Source organism: Choloepus didactylus, chromosome 4, assembly GCF_015220235.1.
Source record: "Choloepus didactylus isolate mChoDid1 chromosome 4, mChoDid1.pri, whole genome shotgun sequence".
Taxonomy (NCBI): Eukaryota; Metazoa; Chordata; class Mammalia; order Pilosa; family Megalonychidae; genus Choloepus; species Choloepus didactylus.
In genome coordinates, this window is record NC_051310.1 from 126,801,793 (window position 1) to 126,815,324 (window position 13,532).

A 13,532-nucleotide genomic window follows, 5' to 3' on the forward strand; every position below is an offset into this window, starting at 1 on the left:
AAGGACAAACCAAGGTAAGCCTTTGATTTTTCCATGTCAAATACACTGACTCATGGGAAGGTAGAATTTTAGGAGAAAGGAATTGTAAAATTTGGTGATCTTTGTTGGGTAGGGAATATTAGCCATAGTGTTCAGTTAGCAAAAAGGTACAAAGAGGTGTTCAAGGTTTAAAAATGATACTTATTTGATGAGAATGTGTTAGTATAATTGTTAGAAATACATGTAAATTGATGTATATTTATGGTTCTCAAGTCTGGCTGCACATGGAAATCACCTGAAGAGCTTTTACAAAGCAGGGAATGCTTGTCCACCCCAACCCCAGGCCTAGTAGATCAGAATCTCCTGAGGATTGAATCTGTGCATTGGTGTTTGTTAAGGAATACTCTCCAGGTGATTCTAATGAGCAGCCAAGACTGAGGACCATTGGGTTACATCTATTTTTAACACTCTTAAGATGTAAATGTGTTCTGTGTATTTCAAGGTAAGAGTGAATCCCATATACCCGAGGCTGACCTTTCACTCTTGAGGCTAATTTCCTGTTGGAGAGACCAATCTGTGCAGGTATGACACATTTCAATATTTTGAAGTTATTGGAAGTGTTCCTTGCTTCTGTGGTTCTTTCATACATCCCTTTGTCAATGAGTACAAATATTTACTCTTATCCTCACATAATGCCTTCCCAAAGCATTTCATTTACCAGGCCGAATGCAGAGACAGATATGAGGGAATCATGGAAAATAGTGTAGGCTAAGGTGCTCCAAAGGGGTATATAAATGGAGGGGACTGAGGAAGAGAGGTTCATGATGTCATAGGTAACTTATCCTTTGGGGTTTCAGGTTGAGACAGAATCATCTATTATTTGATCTCAAACTGTGCCATAACATAAAGTGCCTAGGCTTGGGAATTTGGTTATGTGTAATTAGAAATCATTGTTCTTTCCTGGGAGTAACTTCTCTGTGAGCTGACTGAGAAAACTGGTTTCTTCAATGCCCAGTTTTAAGTACTCATTCCTTTTTTAAGGCTTCTTTCAGTCCGAAAGTTTACTGGGTAGCCTTGTACATTGTACAGTAATATCTGTGTGTTGATTAGGTGAATGTTTACTAGAACTTTATTTTTCTTAATGTACTTGATAAATATCAAATTTGCAAAATGTACATACCAGTAACTCCAATTATAAATGGTTATTCTTGGTTGCAAGGAACTAAAGGAAGTTCTACTCAGAATGTAACTGTCTAGGGGCTTGACCCCATGAAACCAAATGTGCATTGTTGGGTTAGCTTTGGAAACTTGTTACCATGGCCTAAAAGTTCCTTTATGATTTGACCCCAGCCAGCCAATCTCATCTCTCACCATTCTCCCCAGTTCTCATCCTGATGTAGCCACAGCGACATTTTTCTTCCCACAACATACAAAGCTCATTTCTACCTCAGGAGTGTCCTGTTCCTTCTGCCTGTAATTCTTGTCTCTCCATTCATCATTCAGGTCTTTGCTCAAATGCCACCTCCTCTGAGAAGTCTTCCCTGACCACTCCAGTTAATGTTGCCATCACACTCTCCCCCACACCATGCCTGCATTCACCATCACATTATCCAGTTTTATTTTCTTTGTTGCACTTTGCTTTAATGAACATTATTTCTTTTGCTGTTTGACTTGCTTACTTTCTGCCTTCTCTATTATATAAACTTGCCAAGAGCAGGAACCTAGTTAGTCTCACTCATTCCTCTTTCACCATTGCCCAGAGAAGTACAGTGACAATAACCAATTGATAAATATTTAATGAATGAAAGAATAGCTATGCCATAAATGCTAGTACATGTTGACTTTACCATCATATTAGCAGTTACCCTAAAAAGAGTCTAGCTATTAAAGGTGAGTTTTTTTTTTTCAGTAGTCAAAGAAACCCTCAATGGGGAAAAGAAATCCTTTGTGAAAAGCATCAGAATATTTATGCTGAGTTGTCCTAATCTAAAGCTCTTTTGTAGTTGTTCATTTGGCCTTCACATAAATTTTAAAGCAGTTTGGGCATGTTTGGACTAATGGATCTTTAAGGTTCTGTGTTTCTATGACCTTGTATTAAATGCTGGCAACAGGGCAAAGTAGTATCACCAGAGCATTTATTACTCACTCTGCAGGAAGCCCAAGCTTCCAAGTTCTCTCATCTCTGCCACTAGCTTGATGAATGACTGGAACACAGGTTTCACTTGTTGATTATTTTCCTCATGTGTAAATTGAGAGTTCCTGGGCACTCCTGTACAAAAGAGATTCTTGGAAGTATCCATTTAAGTGCTTCATAAGCTAATCCTCAAATTCTATATAAATCTGTTTATTTAAGAATGATGTTCACTTTAAGTTTTATGTATGGTATGAGCACTGGGGTGGTCATGGAATCCTTTTGTAAAACAGAACAAAATCAAATTTCAGAAATTCAGCATTTGCCTTTTAAGAAGGGAGTAAGAATGAGTTATTTTGCAGTGAATCAGTTTGTGCTGAGTGTGTCTCTTTTCCTTTCCACACATAGAGGTAAATGCTGGAAATGGTACAGAAAGTTGTTAGGGTTGCTAATTTGTATGTTTCCAATGGTGTTCTTAAATTTCTTTGGATTTAATAATCTAACAACAGTTGGGGCAAATCATGACATCCACGGCTCCAGGGAGAAGCGTTGCTTTTCCAGGAGACACTGCAAAGACTTGAAAGGCCTGTGTGAGCCTGAGTGTTGGGGAAAGGATTTTATACCAGAAAATCTGGAATTTGGAACAAAAAGCAGGATGTGGGGGTTTCTATGAGTCTTCATGATGCTCTGTGCTACTTTATTTACTTTGCTCTTGAAAGATGTTAGTGAAAAGCCATTAAATATTTTAACTTGCCTATAGTATAGTAAAACCTCCAATAATAAGGAATATGGCCCAAACTTGTGCCTAACTCTTCCAGCCAATGGATTTGTAAACCTTATTTTGAATCTCTGCAGATTCCCTCAGAAAAGAGCATAATACTTTACATATCATTTTTTCAGAGAAATTTGTTTATATGCATTTGGAATACAGTTTTATTGCCATAGGGCTTTCAATGCTAGCTCACTATTAAACTCACAAAGTTATATAAAATAATGTCAAAAATTTTTAAGTTTTACTGGAGAAAAGTCTATATTGACTACGAAATTATCTACTATATTTGTATACTAGAGGGACTTGAGTATTGATAATAAATTATCAATAAATTATACTTTCTGCAGTTTATATTTTTAAAGTGTGCAGAATCTCTTTCAATTCCGTTTGTATTTATTTAGTGCCCACTGTACACCAAATACTGTGATAACAAAGCAAGCTTATCAGGTGAACCATTGCTCTATGGATGGGAGCCATACTGGGTATTGATTTCACACTGAGTGTAAAATGGGTATTTTGAGTTTATTCCCAATGTGGTGCATACCTTTTGGCATTCACTTTTCAGTTTTGTGGCTCTAAGTAGCCTGCTCATTATGGCTAATATTTTTTATATTGTTATATTTTTGTTCCTCCTTGCTATTTGATGATATGCATATTGACTATTTTTGTAATATACATCTGTAGTGACAACTATTAAGGAAAAAACAGCAAAATTCAGCAGTGAAAAAAATGTAAAGTCATGACACATGTAAGTAGAATAGTTAGAAATGTTAAATGAAATTACATAAATTCTTGCATGTTTTTGAGAAACAATGATGATCAGATTGTTATAAGGTCTTATACCTAGGAGGATAAAGCATACATTTTAAATTTGCTGTTACCTCCTCAGAGATGATAATCGTCCATGTGTGAGAGGGCAGTGAAGAGCCCAGAGGGGGCATATGGCCAAGCTATCCTTCTGAGGGACATGCCGTTGTCTGGGGCTCAATGTGGTCTGAGGGTATCTAATACCCTCCTTGACTTATAGGTACAGATGGAAGCCAGCTCTTTGTATTCTAATATTAAAGACTATCATCTAAGCTTCTCTCAGTCTCTCAAAGTCTCAGAGACTTTGCTTTATAAGCGAGGACATGGAGTCCTAGGCAACTCATACGACTTGTCAAAGGTTTTATTTGTAGTAACTGTCATAATTGGATCAGAAACTCAGGACTTCTCACTTCTAATCCAGAGCTCTTTACGCAGATCCACACCTTGGAGGTTGTGCTGTCAAATAAAACACATGACAAAGTGAAAATGATGCACATTTAGTGATGTGAAATTATCATGAATAATATATGCTATCATGTGATAGTCATAAATAAGCATGATTCAACTATATTGTGATATACAGTGGCATATGTTAATAAGCATCCTATGCAGTTGTTAATGCGATATCATATATATCTCATCGTGTGGTAGACCTAATTAGTAGTACAGTGATATTAGAACTATATTCAATGGTATACAGTGGCTGTTACAACGCTGAATATCTCATCACATGATACTCACAAGTAAGCTTCATTTACTATATTATGATAAGCAGTGCTACATGTTAGTTTACATGCTATGCAGTAGTAAAATCATATCATTCATTAGCCTGTTTTCAAACCTAACCAAGCATTCGAATGTTAACTATATGAAGACAGGGAGGTAATCAGAGATCAGGAGCTGCTCTGATATTCTTGGGAATCTTCCCATATTTAAAAATCAAGGGACCAGTTCTTTCTGCTCCAGTAGTTCATTGAGCTTCTGCCATCAGCATAAGTTTTTTGGGTGCCTCTCAGCCTAAAGTCTTTACATGCTACTGTAACTGCTAAAAGTGACTTAATAAATGTTTAGATAATTAACAGTTCTGTTTTGGGCCACAGCATCTTTTTTTGGCATGTTTTTCCTGCAATTTTATTGAGATCTAGTCACATATCATACAAAGTGTTCAATCAGTTGTTCACAGTATCATCATATAGTTGCGCATTCATCACAATGTTCAACTTTTGAACATTTTAATTACTCCAAAAAATAATAAAAATAAAAGTAAAAAAGAGCACACAAAACATCCCACCACTCCCCATCCCCCCCCTATTATTCATTTACTTTTTTGTCCCCATTTTTCTACTCATCTGTCCATACACTGGATAAAGGGATTGTGAGCCACAAGGTTTTCACAATCACATGGTCACACTGTATAAGCAAGAATCAAGGATACTGGATTGCAGTTCAACAGTTTCAGGTATTTCCTTCTAGCTATTGTAATACAATAAAAACTACAAAGGGATATCTATATAATGCATAAGAATAACCTCAAGAGTGATCTCTCAACTCTACTTGAAATCTCTCAGCCACTGAAACTTTATTTTGTTTCATTTCTCTTCCCCCTTTTAGTCAAGAAGTCTTTCTCAGTCCCATGATGCTGGGTCCAGACTCATCCCCAGGAGTCATGTCCTGCATTGCCAAGGAGTTTGATACCCCTGGGAGTCATGTCCCATGTTGGGGGGAGGGCAGCACATTCACCTGCTGGCCACAGCATCTTGAGATCACAACTCTGAGTCAATGTTGTCTCAAAACCCTAGTTTGAGACATCCTGTTGGCAGACTGGAGATAAAGAAGAGGGGACAGTGGCAATTGTGGAACACAAGTCCATTTAGAGAGAGGGCAGGCTTCTGAAGGGAAAAGCAGCAGGCAATGGATTGTGGTGATAACTGTTGGCCAGCAAAGGGCAATTAAAAGGTATCCCAATTTGCCTAGACTGGTGGTGCCCCTCCTTTTCTCTCACTGATTCAACCTGTGGCTTTCCTTGGACTCTACCTAATTCCTGTACCTTGCCTAACCCTCTGACCAGGAAGAGGTCTAGGCAAATTGTCACTAGCTTTGCACTGAAAGATGAGGGTACAGAATGTTGGACAGACATGTACTCCAAAGGACACAGAATAGAATCAGGGGTCAGAAGACCTGTCCACCAAGTCTGTGACTGTGGGCCATCATGTTCCAGGTTCTTCATTTTAAAAATGAAGATAGTGGACGTATAGATAACCCCATTCAACCAAAAGTTCCTTGACTTGGGTATCTACAATTGGAAGGCATGCCTCGCAGTATTTTAGGCATTTTAGGCTATGTGAAACTGCATACAGTGATATGCAGTTTAGTGAGATTTATTATTAAAGTCCTTTCCTCAATTCTCAATGTTAGCTTATATCAGTGTTTTTAGCTAATTCAGATATCATTTGGGGAACTGAACTTACCTTTAAAAGCTATATGAAATATTCAAACTTTATTTTTTATCTTCTGATGAAAAGGACAATAGTTTAGTTAGGAGGGAAAAAATGGGAATTTTCAACTCTCCCTTTAGAATCTCTTGCATTTGCAAAAAATCAAAATGCAATGGTTTGAAAGTACCATTTGTCACTATCCACATTTCAACTGTTTTAGAGGCTATTTCTAGTGGAATGAAGCATTGTAATTGATGTGAAACCTGTTCTAATAAAAATTCCAGACTTTGGATTTTGTGCAAGACCTCCAAGCATTTTTAATAATATTAAAAATAATTTGTTTTAAAAAACAACAAAAAATAAACACAAACCTTTGCAGGTAACTGAAGCAATACAAGCTGTCCTCTTGGCAGAAATTCAACAGCACATGAAGACCTTGAGAAAGATTCCAATCAACAGTCAACCAATGTCCATGGCAGAGAAGAGTGACTGTGAGAGGATGCAGATCCTGCCAAAGAAGGAATGGGCCGAGCAGCTAGAATTACAGCTCGTTACAAACATACCTCTACAAAGTAAGTGCAAAATTTATTGGCTTGCTCTTTTTTCAGAACTTTTTCTACTTCTTAGAGCATGTTGAGAATATGAGTTCACACTATTAGTTCAAATAGCCAAGCCAGTTACCCTGTTTCTGACCTATTCTGTTGTCAATGTCCTCTTATGATTGTCAAGTGTATAAAGAACTTCCAATTCTATTATAATCAATAAATATTTTCTAGTAGAAAAAATTATATTATTTATAAATATGTTTTGAAGTTAAGTGATTAAAAATGAAAGCAGAAGTAGCAGTAAGAGCCTAATGGAATGTTCATTACAAGAATACCCTGATAATAATAGGCCCGAAAATTTGTTTTCATTTTGTACCTTGATAATAGCTATGTGTCAGTTTGTCTTTTTAGGAATAAGAAATGTAGTACAGCAAATTAAACTAGCTTTATGGTTGAACCATTTGATTTTATAACAAACTTTATCATTGTAATGTCATAATGATAACATTCATGGTTTATGAATAGCAAATGAATCTTCTGCTATAAAATGCTGACTTCAAAAATAGTGAAGTTAAAAATGGATTAAAAATGAAGTAAAAAATTTCATTTTCAACTTAGTGGGATTTTGATGAACAAATTGTATATACAAAATATATTTATAGTTATACAAGCAAAACAAATTTATAATATGAGAGAATGTGAGTTTTTGTTAGAAAAAAATGTGTTACAAGCTTACATATTCCAGGTGGCTAAACATTGTCAGCTACTCTTTGTAGCTCTCAAAATTTATTTGGGACTCAGAGAAATGTGACTATGTTTAAAATGTTAAATCTTAGAACATGTGTCGTTCTTGGAAATGTGTTCAAATGCTACCTTCTCATTATTTTTACAACGCTGCTGAGTTGGAGAGATTATGTGGTGAGAGATAATAGGTAGTAGGAAAAAGAAAAAATATAATTTGGCATATTCAATGAAGGTAGAATACCAAAATTAGTAGGATGTTTTCTAATGCCTGGACAGTCCCTGATGGTGGTAAAGGCTATAAATAATTTGATAAAGCTAGATGGCTATTTAAGTCCATTTTGCTTGTTTAGTTTCCAGAAATTATCTTTGATTATCAGAAAAACTCTCTAGAGTGAAGGAGCTCCTTTTGATCAAATCATGTAATTGTCCTTGTATTATACTTTTCAAGCAAGAAGTGGAAGAATTCTCTTTTAAATGAGTTTTTCCATGACTACACTAGGGTTCATATGGAGAGGCTCCTCCCCTCCCCTAGTATTACTATTGAAAGGTTTCTTCCAAATCATATAGTAGGGTGGGTGACCTCTTCCAACTCGGCAAAGTCAGCCAATGTCATTCATCATGTGTCAGTTCTCATTAAGTGCCGTTTCTGAGACTTATCCTTTACTTTTAGCATCTGTCTTATTTATTAGCCCATAGCCCTCTTTTCTGGGTAAGAAATTCTTAGCAGGCTAGCAAGGTGAAACTTTAGATGAATTTTTCTGTCATGTTGCAGACCGGTATTTGAAGTTTCACCAGTTTGATCCTGGTTCTGTCTCCACTTCGTCCATAGTTGTAAGAACTGTTCATATCATGGAATTTAATCCTACTATAACTAAAGACATCCAGATTTAAAATTTGGTACTGTCTTTTGATCAGTGATTGAACAATACTATGTCAATGGTGACAGAAAATTGAGGGTTAATTTGCAACAAGAACTGGAACACCAAAATACTAAACCTATTTTATGTGTTGGTGGGTGAAATTTAGAATATGTCATTTAAAAGAATGACAGCATATTCACAAAATGCTGAGTATATATATTTTTGGAAAATCCTGCCTCCAGGAAAATATTAACTGTAATTGCAGTTGAATAGGAAATACATAACAAGTATTGAAGAAGAAAATACCCAAGCAATATTAATTATATTGGATATTAATATTGCCTTTTTCCCCCTTTGGAAGAAGAATTATTTTTAAACTATGCAGAGAAACTAGGTAAAATCAGAAGAAATGATTTTAGACCTCCATTGCAGTAGTATGTACTGCATTATTTGGGATTTTAAAGGAGCCAAAAGCAAAAGGCAGTTTTCCCTATTTTAAATGTCCTGAGACAAAAGGTTAAGGAGATGGTGTAGGTGCTATTTATTGAATGTGATTCTTCCTTAAATTTCATATGCAGATTTACTTAGCCTAAGTGTTATTTCAACATAGCCTAAGTGTTATTACAGCATATATCGTTTTACCAAATATTCTTATGACAAAATGTTGTTTAATTTTATCAAGTCCTTGCTCATTTGGCCTCTGAGATGCTTTTTTTTTTTTTTTTTTTTTTTCCTAATTTCTTTTTCTTGGTTTCTTGGTGAAGCATCTTATTTGTGAATCATTTGGAAAGTAACTGATGATAGTTTGGATGACCATGGGTGCTCATATATTTATTTTATGCCAGGGTGGAGAATATTTGGCTTATTGGCATTATGATAACCTGGCAATAATGGGTCGTAAGGAAATAAGAATAATGCAACCACCACCACCAACAGTTCCTGCGTTCTTAATGCACTGTAGCACTATGCCAGGTACTCTATGCATAGCAACTCATGTTTTTCTTAATCCTCACATAATCCACATGAATCCTATGGCTCTGTCTCCAAAATTTGAATAAAGTGTGTAAACAGTCTCACAGTTGTGTAAATGTCCATGTTTGCTGGAAATGGAAGTTTCAACCTAAAGCTGAAAGGAACTACTCCCTGAGAAAGAAGGATTTCCATTGTGTTACCTAGACTTGTCCTAAGCAGTTAACTCTGTAAATTTTTAAATTTGCTATACTAATTACGTTTTTCTCATACATATTAAAATAAACACTATTAAAATACAAAGTAAGTTCATCACCATACCAACTAAAATATCTTGCACTTTGAGACATGCTTCTTACTTTTTGTGTCAAGAAACTGGCAACTTAAAAGAGGTTAGATGTCTTGCCTACAGTTGGAAAATTACTAAAATCAGGAAGCAAACCCAAACCCAGTTATTCTTTTTTGACACCATGCTCTTACCCAGTAAGCTTCCTTCTCATACTGGCAACATGAAAGCAATATGCTATAAATGAGTTTGATCTAAAAATTGAATAATTTATTGAGTGTTTCTGCTTAGATTTTTATTTCTCCCTCATAAATCATACTTTCCATTACCAGAGAAAATGTGGTATTCAATCATTGCCATTTCAGCCCTCATAATAAAGAAAATCACCAGATTTCTTGACCTATTAGCACATGAGCTGAATTAAGAAAGCAACCTGGAAATCAAGTGAAGTGACCTTTGAAATATAATGTGTGTTTCCACGCTAATATTTTATATCTTATTTATTCTACATTGTTTTCACTTGATACGCTTTGCATCATGCACTTTATTTGAGTTCTTAATATTTGTGTATCAGTGTTTTATGGGAGAGTAGTAGATTTTATCTGAGTTTACACTATTATAATGATTACATTGCTGTCTTCCTTGTATCTTTTTAATAAGAAATTGTAAAATTAACACTCACATTTGAGGCCAGAATACATTACTTTTAAAACAGCAATGATTGCTAATATTAAAATGTATTTGAAAATTATTTCCTTTTAATCTATAGATAGATTTTGCATGCTGTTTGATTCAGTTTTAAACAAGGGCGCTAAAATGTTCCATTAAATAAATTGGTTGCAATAAAAATGGAGGCTTTGTAGATAAAACTGTCACCTTGAAATTATTGGCTGAATTTAAATTTCACATTGAACCATGTTGTTGTGAAGATTATGCATCAAATATGGGTATTGCAAATAATCTTTATTACATGCATTGTTTTAAAAGACTTACCTACAAAATGAAATAATGAAAACATTTCTTTTGTTTAAATAAAACTATACATTTGTAGTAAATCAATGAAATAATCATCTACTGAGTGGAAAAGTTTCCTGGTCTTGGTGGCCATCAGCAGGACTGGCTGAGGGAAGGCTTCCTCTGTCTACTGAGTTTGTCAGAAGGAAGTCTACTAGTTGTGGAAAGCCTTTGACATGTGGTTAACAACCTCACAGGGAAACCCATCTGTGGCTGGATTTGTAGTAGGTGCATCTCCCCTTACCCCCTGTGAGGTCTTTTGGCCCAAGTGAAAAGGCCAGGGAGTTCTTCTTTATGACCACAGCAGTTACTCAGGAAAGGTTTATGTGATGTGAGTGAGCGAGGAGCAGAGAAGTAGTGGGAGCAGATCACAAAAGATCTTGATTGTCATTGTGAGGGCTTTGGCTTTCTCTCTGAGTGAGATGGGGAACTATTTGATCAAAGTGGCACATGTTTTAATGGAATCATGTTAGTTGTTGAATAGGGGCAAGGACAGAAGCAGGGAGAGCAATTGGGAGCTAATGCAGATGATGGTAGCTTAAAACCAGTATGGTAGCCTGGACGGAGACAGTGAGAAGCGATCAGGTTCTGAATGTATTTTGAAGGTATAGCTGACTTTATTTGCTGATGGATTGGCTGTGGGGGGTAGGAGAAAATGAAAATCTACACTTATTTTTTTTAAACAAAAAATATTTGGCACCTGCATTGACCCCCAGTATCCTGATTTAATTCCTCTGTTAAGTGGTGCAGTGTCACATATGGAATTTCATGTTTGCTGAAGGAAGACTGGGAGATCCACTCTGCAGAGGGCTGTGTCTGCTGTGTTCAATTTGAAGTATACCTGGTTAGGTGATTTACAGATTTTTATTTTCTAGTTTTAACATAACTAACCCTTAGAACATGGGCAAGAAATTTTAAAGTTCCCTGCCTACAAAGCATGAGTTGAAGACAATACTAATAATACAAGCTTAAGGAAATAAGATGTAAATGATATTGTCAAACTTCTCTTAAGCTGCATCAGGAGGTTTATATGAAAACATATATCTGTGTGTGCATATGTGTATTTCTATTTTTGTATATATTTTAAATGGATGTAATGTTGATGTAGCATGTGTATCATTTGTAAACAAACATGCGTATATACTTACAGTGCATGCTTCAGAGCTCCTTCTTGTTATTTTCTATAAGAAAGTGTCCCAGCCACAGCCTTTCAGTGGATAGAGCTAGCAAGGCAAATGTGATAGATAGGCTTCTGAAGAATCATCTGACTAATAAATGTATGGATTAGGAACCAGGAATTTAGAGAGAAACCTATGTGTTCTTTAGTTTCTTCTCTGTAGACCTATTGTTTCCTGTCTGAATCTCATTGTGCCAGTCACCTTCCTTTCAGCCTTCCAGAACGACAATAATAATAATAGTAGCTGTCATTGATATGATTTAGTGTGTGCATAACATATCTTAGCTCATTTTATATGGACAACAATCCTGTGGGAGTAGGTAGCATTGTTTTACCCATCTTATAGTTGAGAAAACAGACACAAGCGAGTTAAGTAACTTGGCCAAGGTCATATAGCCAGTAAGTGAGTCTGGGTTTCTTATCACTACGTGACATTGTCTTCTGATTACCTGTGATTCCACTTTACTATTTATTAATTCAGCCAGTATTTACCAACCTCCTTCTATGTGGACGTTACAAAGATAGGTATTCCCAAGGTTGGGAAATGCAAGGAAACAAAAGCCCACATAGATGGCATGAGAATGGAAGAAAAGAGATTTTCTAGAACAACTCAGTCAACAAATATTGAACACCTACTCTCTACAAAATTCTGGGTGTAGTGCTGTAAGCTATGCCACTAAAGATGGAATAGTATTTAATACTAAGGATTTTTATTTGGAATATAAATTTGTAAAAGTATTAATTTTAGTGGTTAATAAATAGAAGTTTTCATGACAAATAATCTGTTTTACTCATGGGAACTGGAAATGTCCATTGTTAAATGCTAAAAATGTAAAAGATTTGGCATATACATATTAGTTGAAAAGGAATAAGGGTTGGGGTGTGGAAGGAAGAAAGGAGGAATGAACAAACTTCATTTTTTTTTCCTATAGTTTTATTGAGTTATAGTCACATACCATACAATTATCTGAAGTATACAGTCAGTTCACAGTATCATCATATAGTTGTACATTCATCATCACAATCAATTTTTGAGCATTTTCATTACTCCAAAAAAAGTAGTAGAAATAAAAATAAAAATAAGAATAAAAATAAAAAGAACACCCAAAACATCCCATCCCCCTGTTCCAGTTTGCTAATGTTGTCTTTTGCAAAACACCAGAAATGGATTGGCTTTTATAAAGGGGGTTTATTTGATTACAAAGTTACAGTTTTAAAGCCATGAAGTTTCCAAGGTAAGGCATTAACAATAGAGTACCTTCACTGGAGAAAGGCCATTGGCATCCAGAAAACCTCTGTTAGCTGGGGAGGCACGTGGCTGGCATCCACTTGCTCCCAGGTTGCGTTTCAAAATGGCATTCTCCAAAATGTTGCTCTTGGGGCATTTTGTCCTCTCTTAGCTGCAGCTCCTCTTCAAGATGTCACTCTCAGTTGCTCTCTGCCTCTGGGCCTGTGTGGCTCTTTTTAAAGTACTCCAGTGATCCAATAAAGACTCACCCTGAATGGGTGGGGCAATCCATAGAAATAATCCAATAAAGGTCTCACCCACAGTTGATTGAGTGATGTCTCCGTGGGAACACTGAATCAATAGGTTTCAACCTAATCAACCCTAATATGTCTGCCTCCACAAAATTGCATCAAAGAATATGGCTTTTTCTGGGGGACAAAATAATATACAAACCAGCATACCTCCTTATTCATTTACTTCTTTGTCTCCATTTTTCTACTTATCTGTCCATACACTGGATAAAGGGTGTGTAGCCACAAGGACAAACTTCATTTTTAAAGGTTAATTTAAAATATCTAATAAACA

The 13,532-nt window shown here is 35.9% G+C and overlaps 1 protein-coding gene across 5 annotated transcripts in view; it reads left to right on the top strand.

The window, feature by feature from the left end:
• WDR72 (WD repeat domain 72) overlaps window positions 1-13,532 on the top strand; it is a 237,577-nt gene that overhangs the window by 138,116 nt on the left and 85,929 nt on the right. For all 5 annotated transcript variants that reach the window (XM_037833922.1, XM_037833923.1, XM_037833924.1 and 2 more), the window contains 2 exons: window positions 482-561; window positions 6,504-6,696. In XM_037833922.1, the coding sequence (XP_037689850.1) occupies window positions 482-561; window positions 6,504-6,696 (273 nt within the window). The remainder of the gene's footprint in view (window positions 1-481; window positions 562-6,503; window positions 6,697-13,532) is intronic.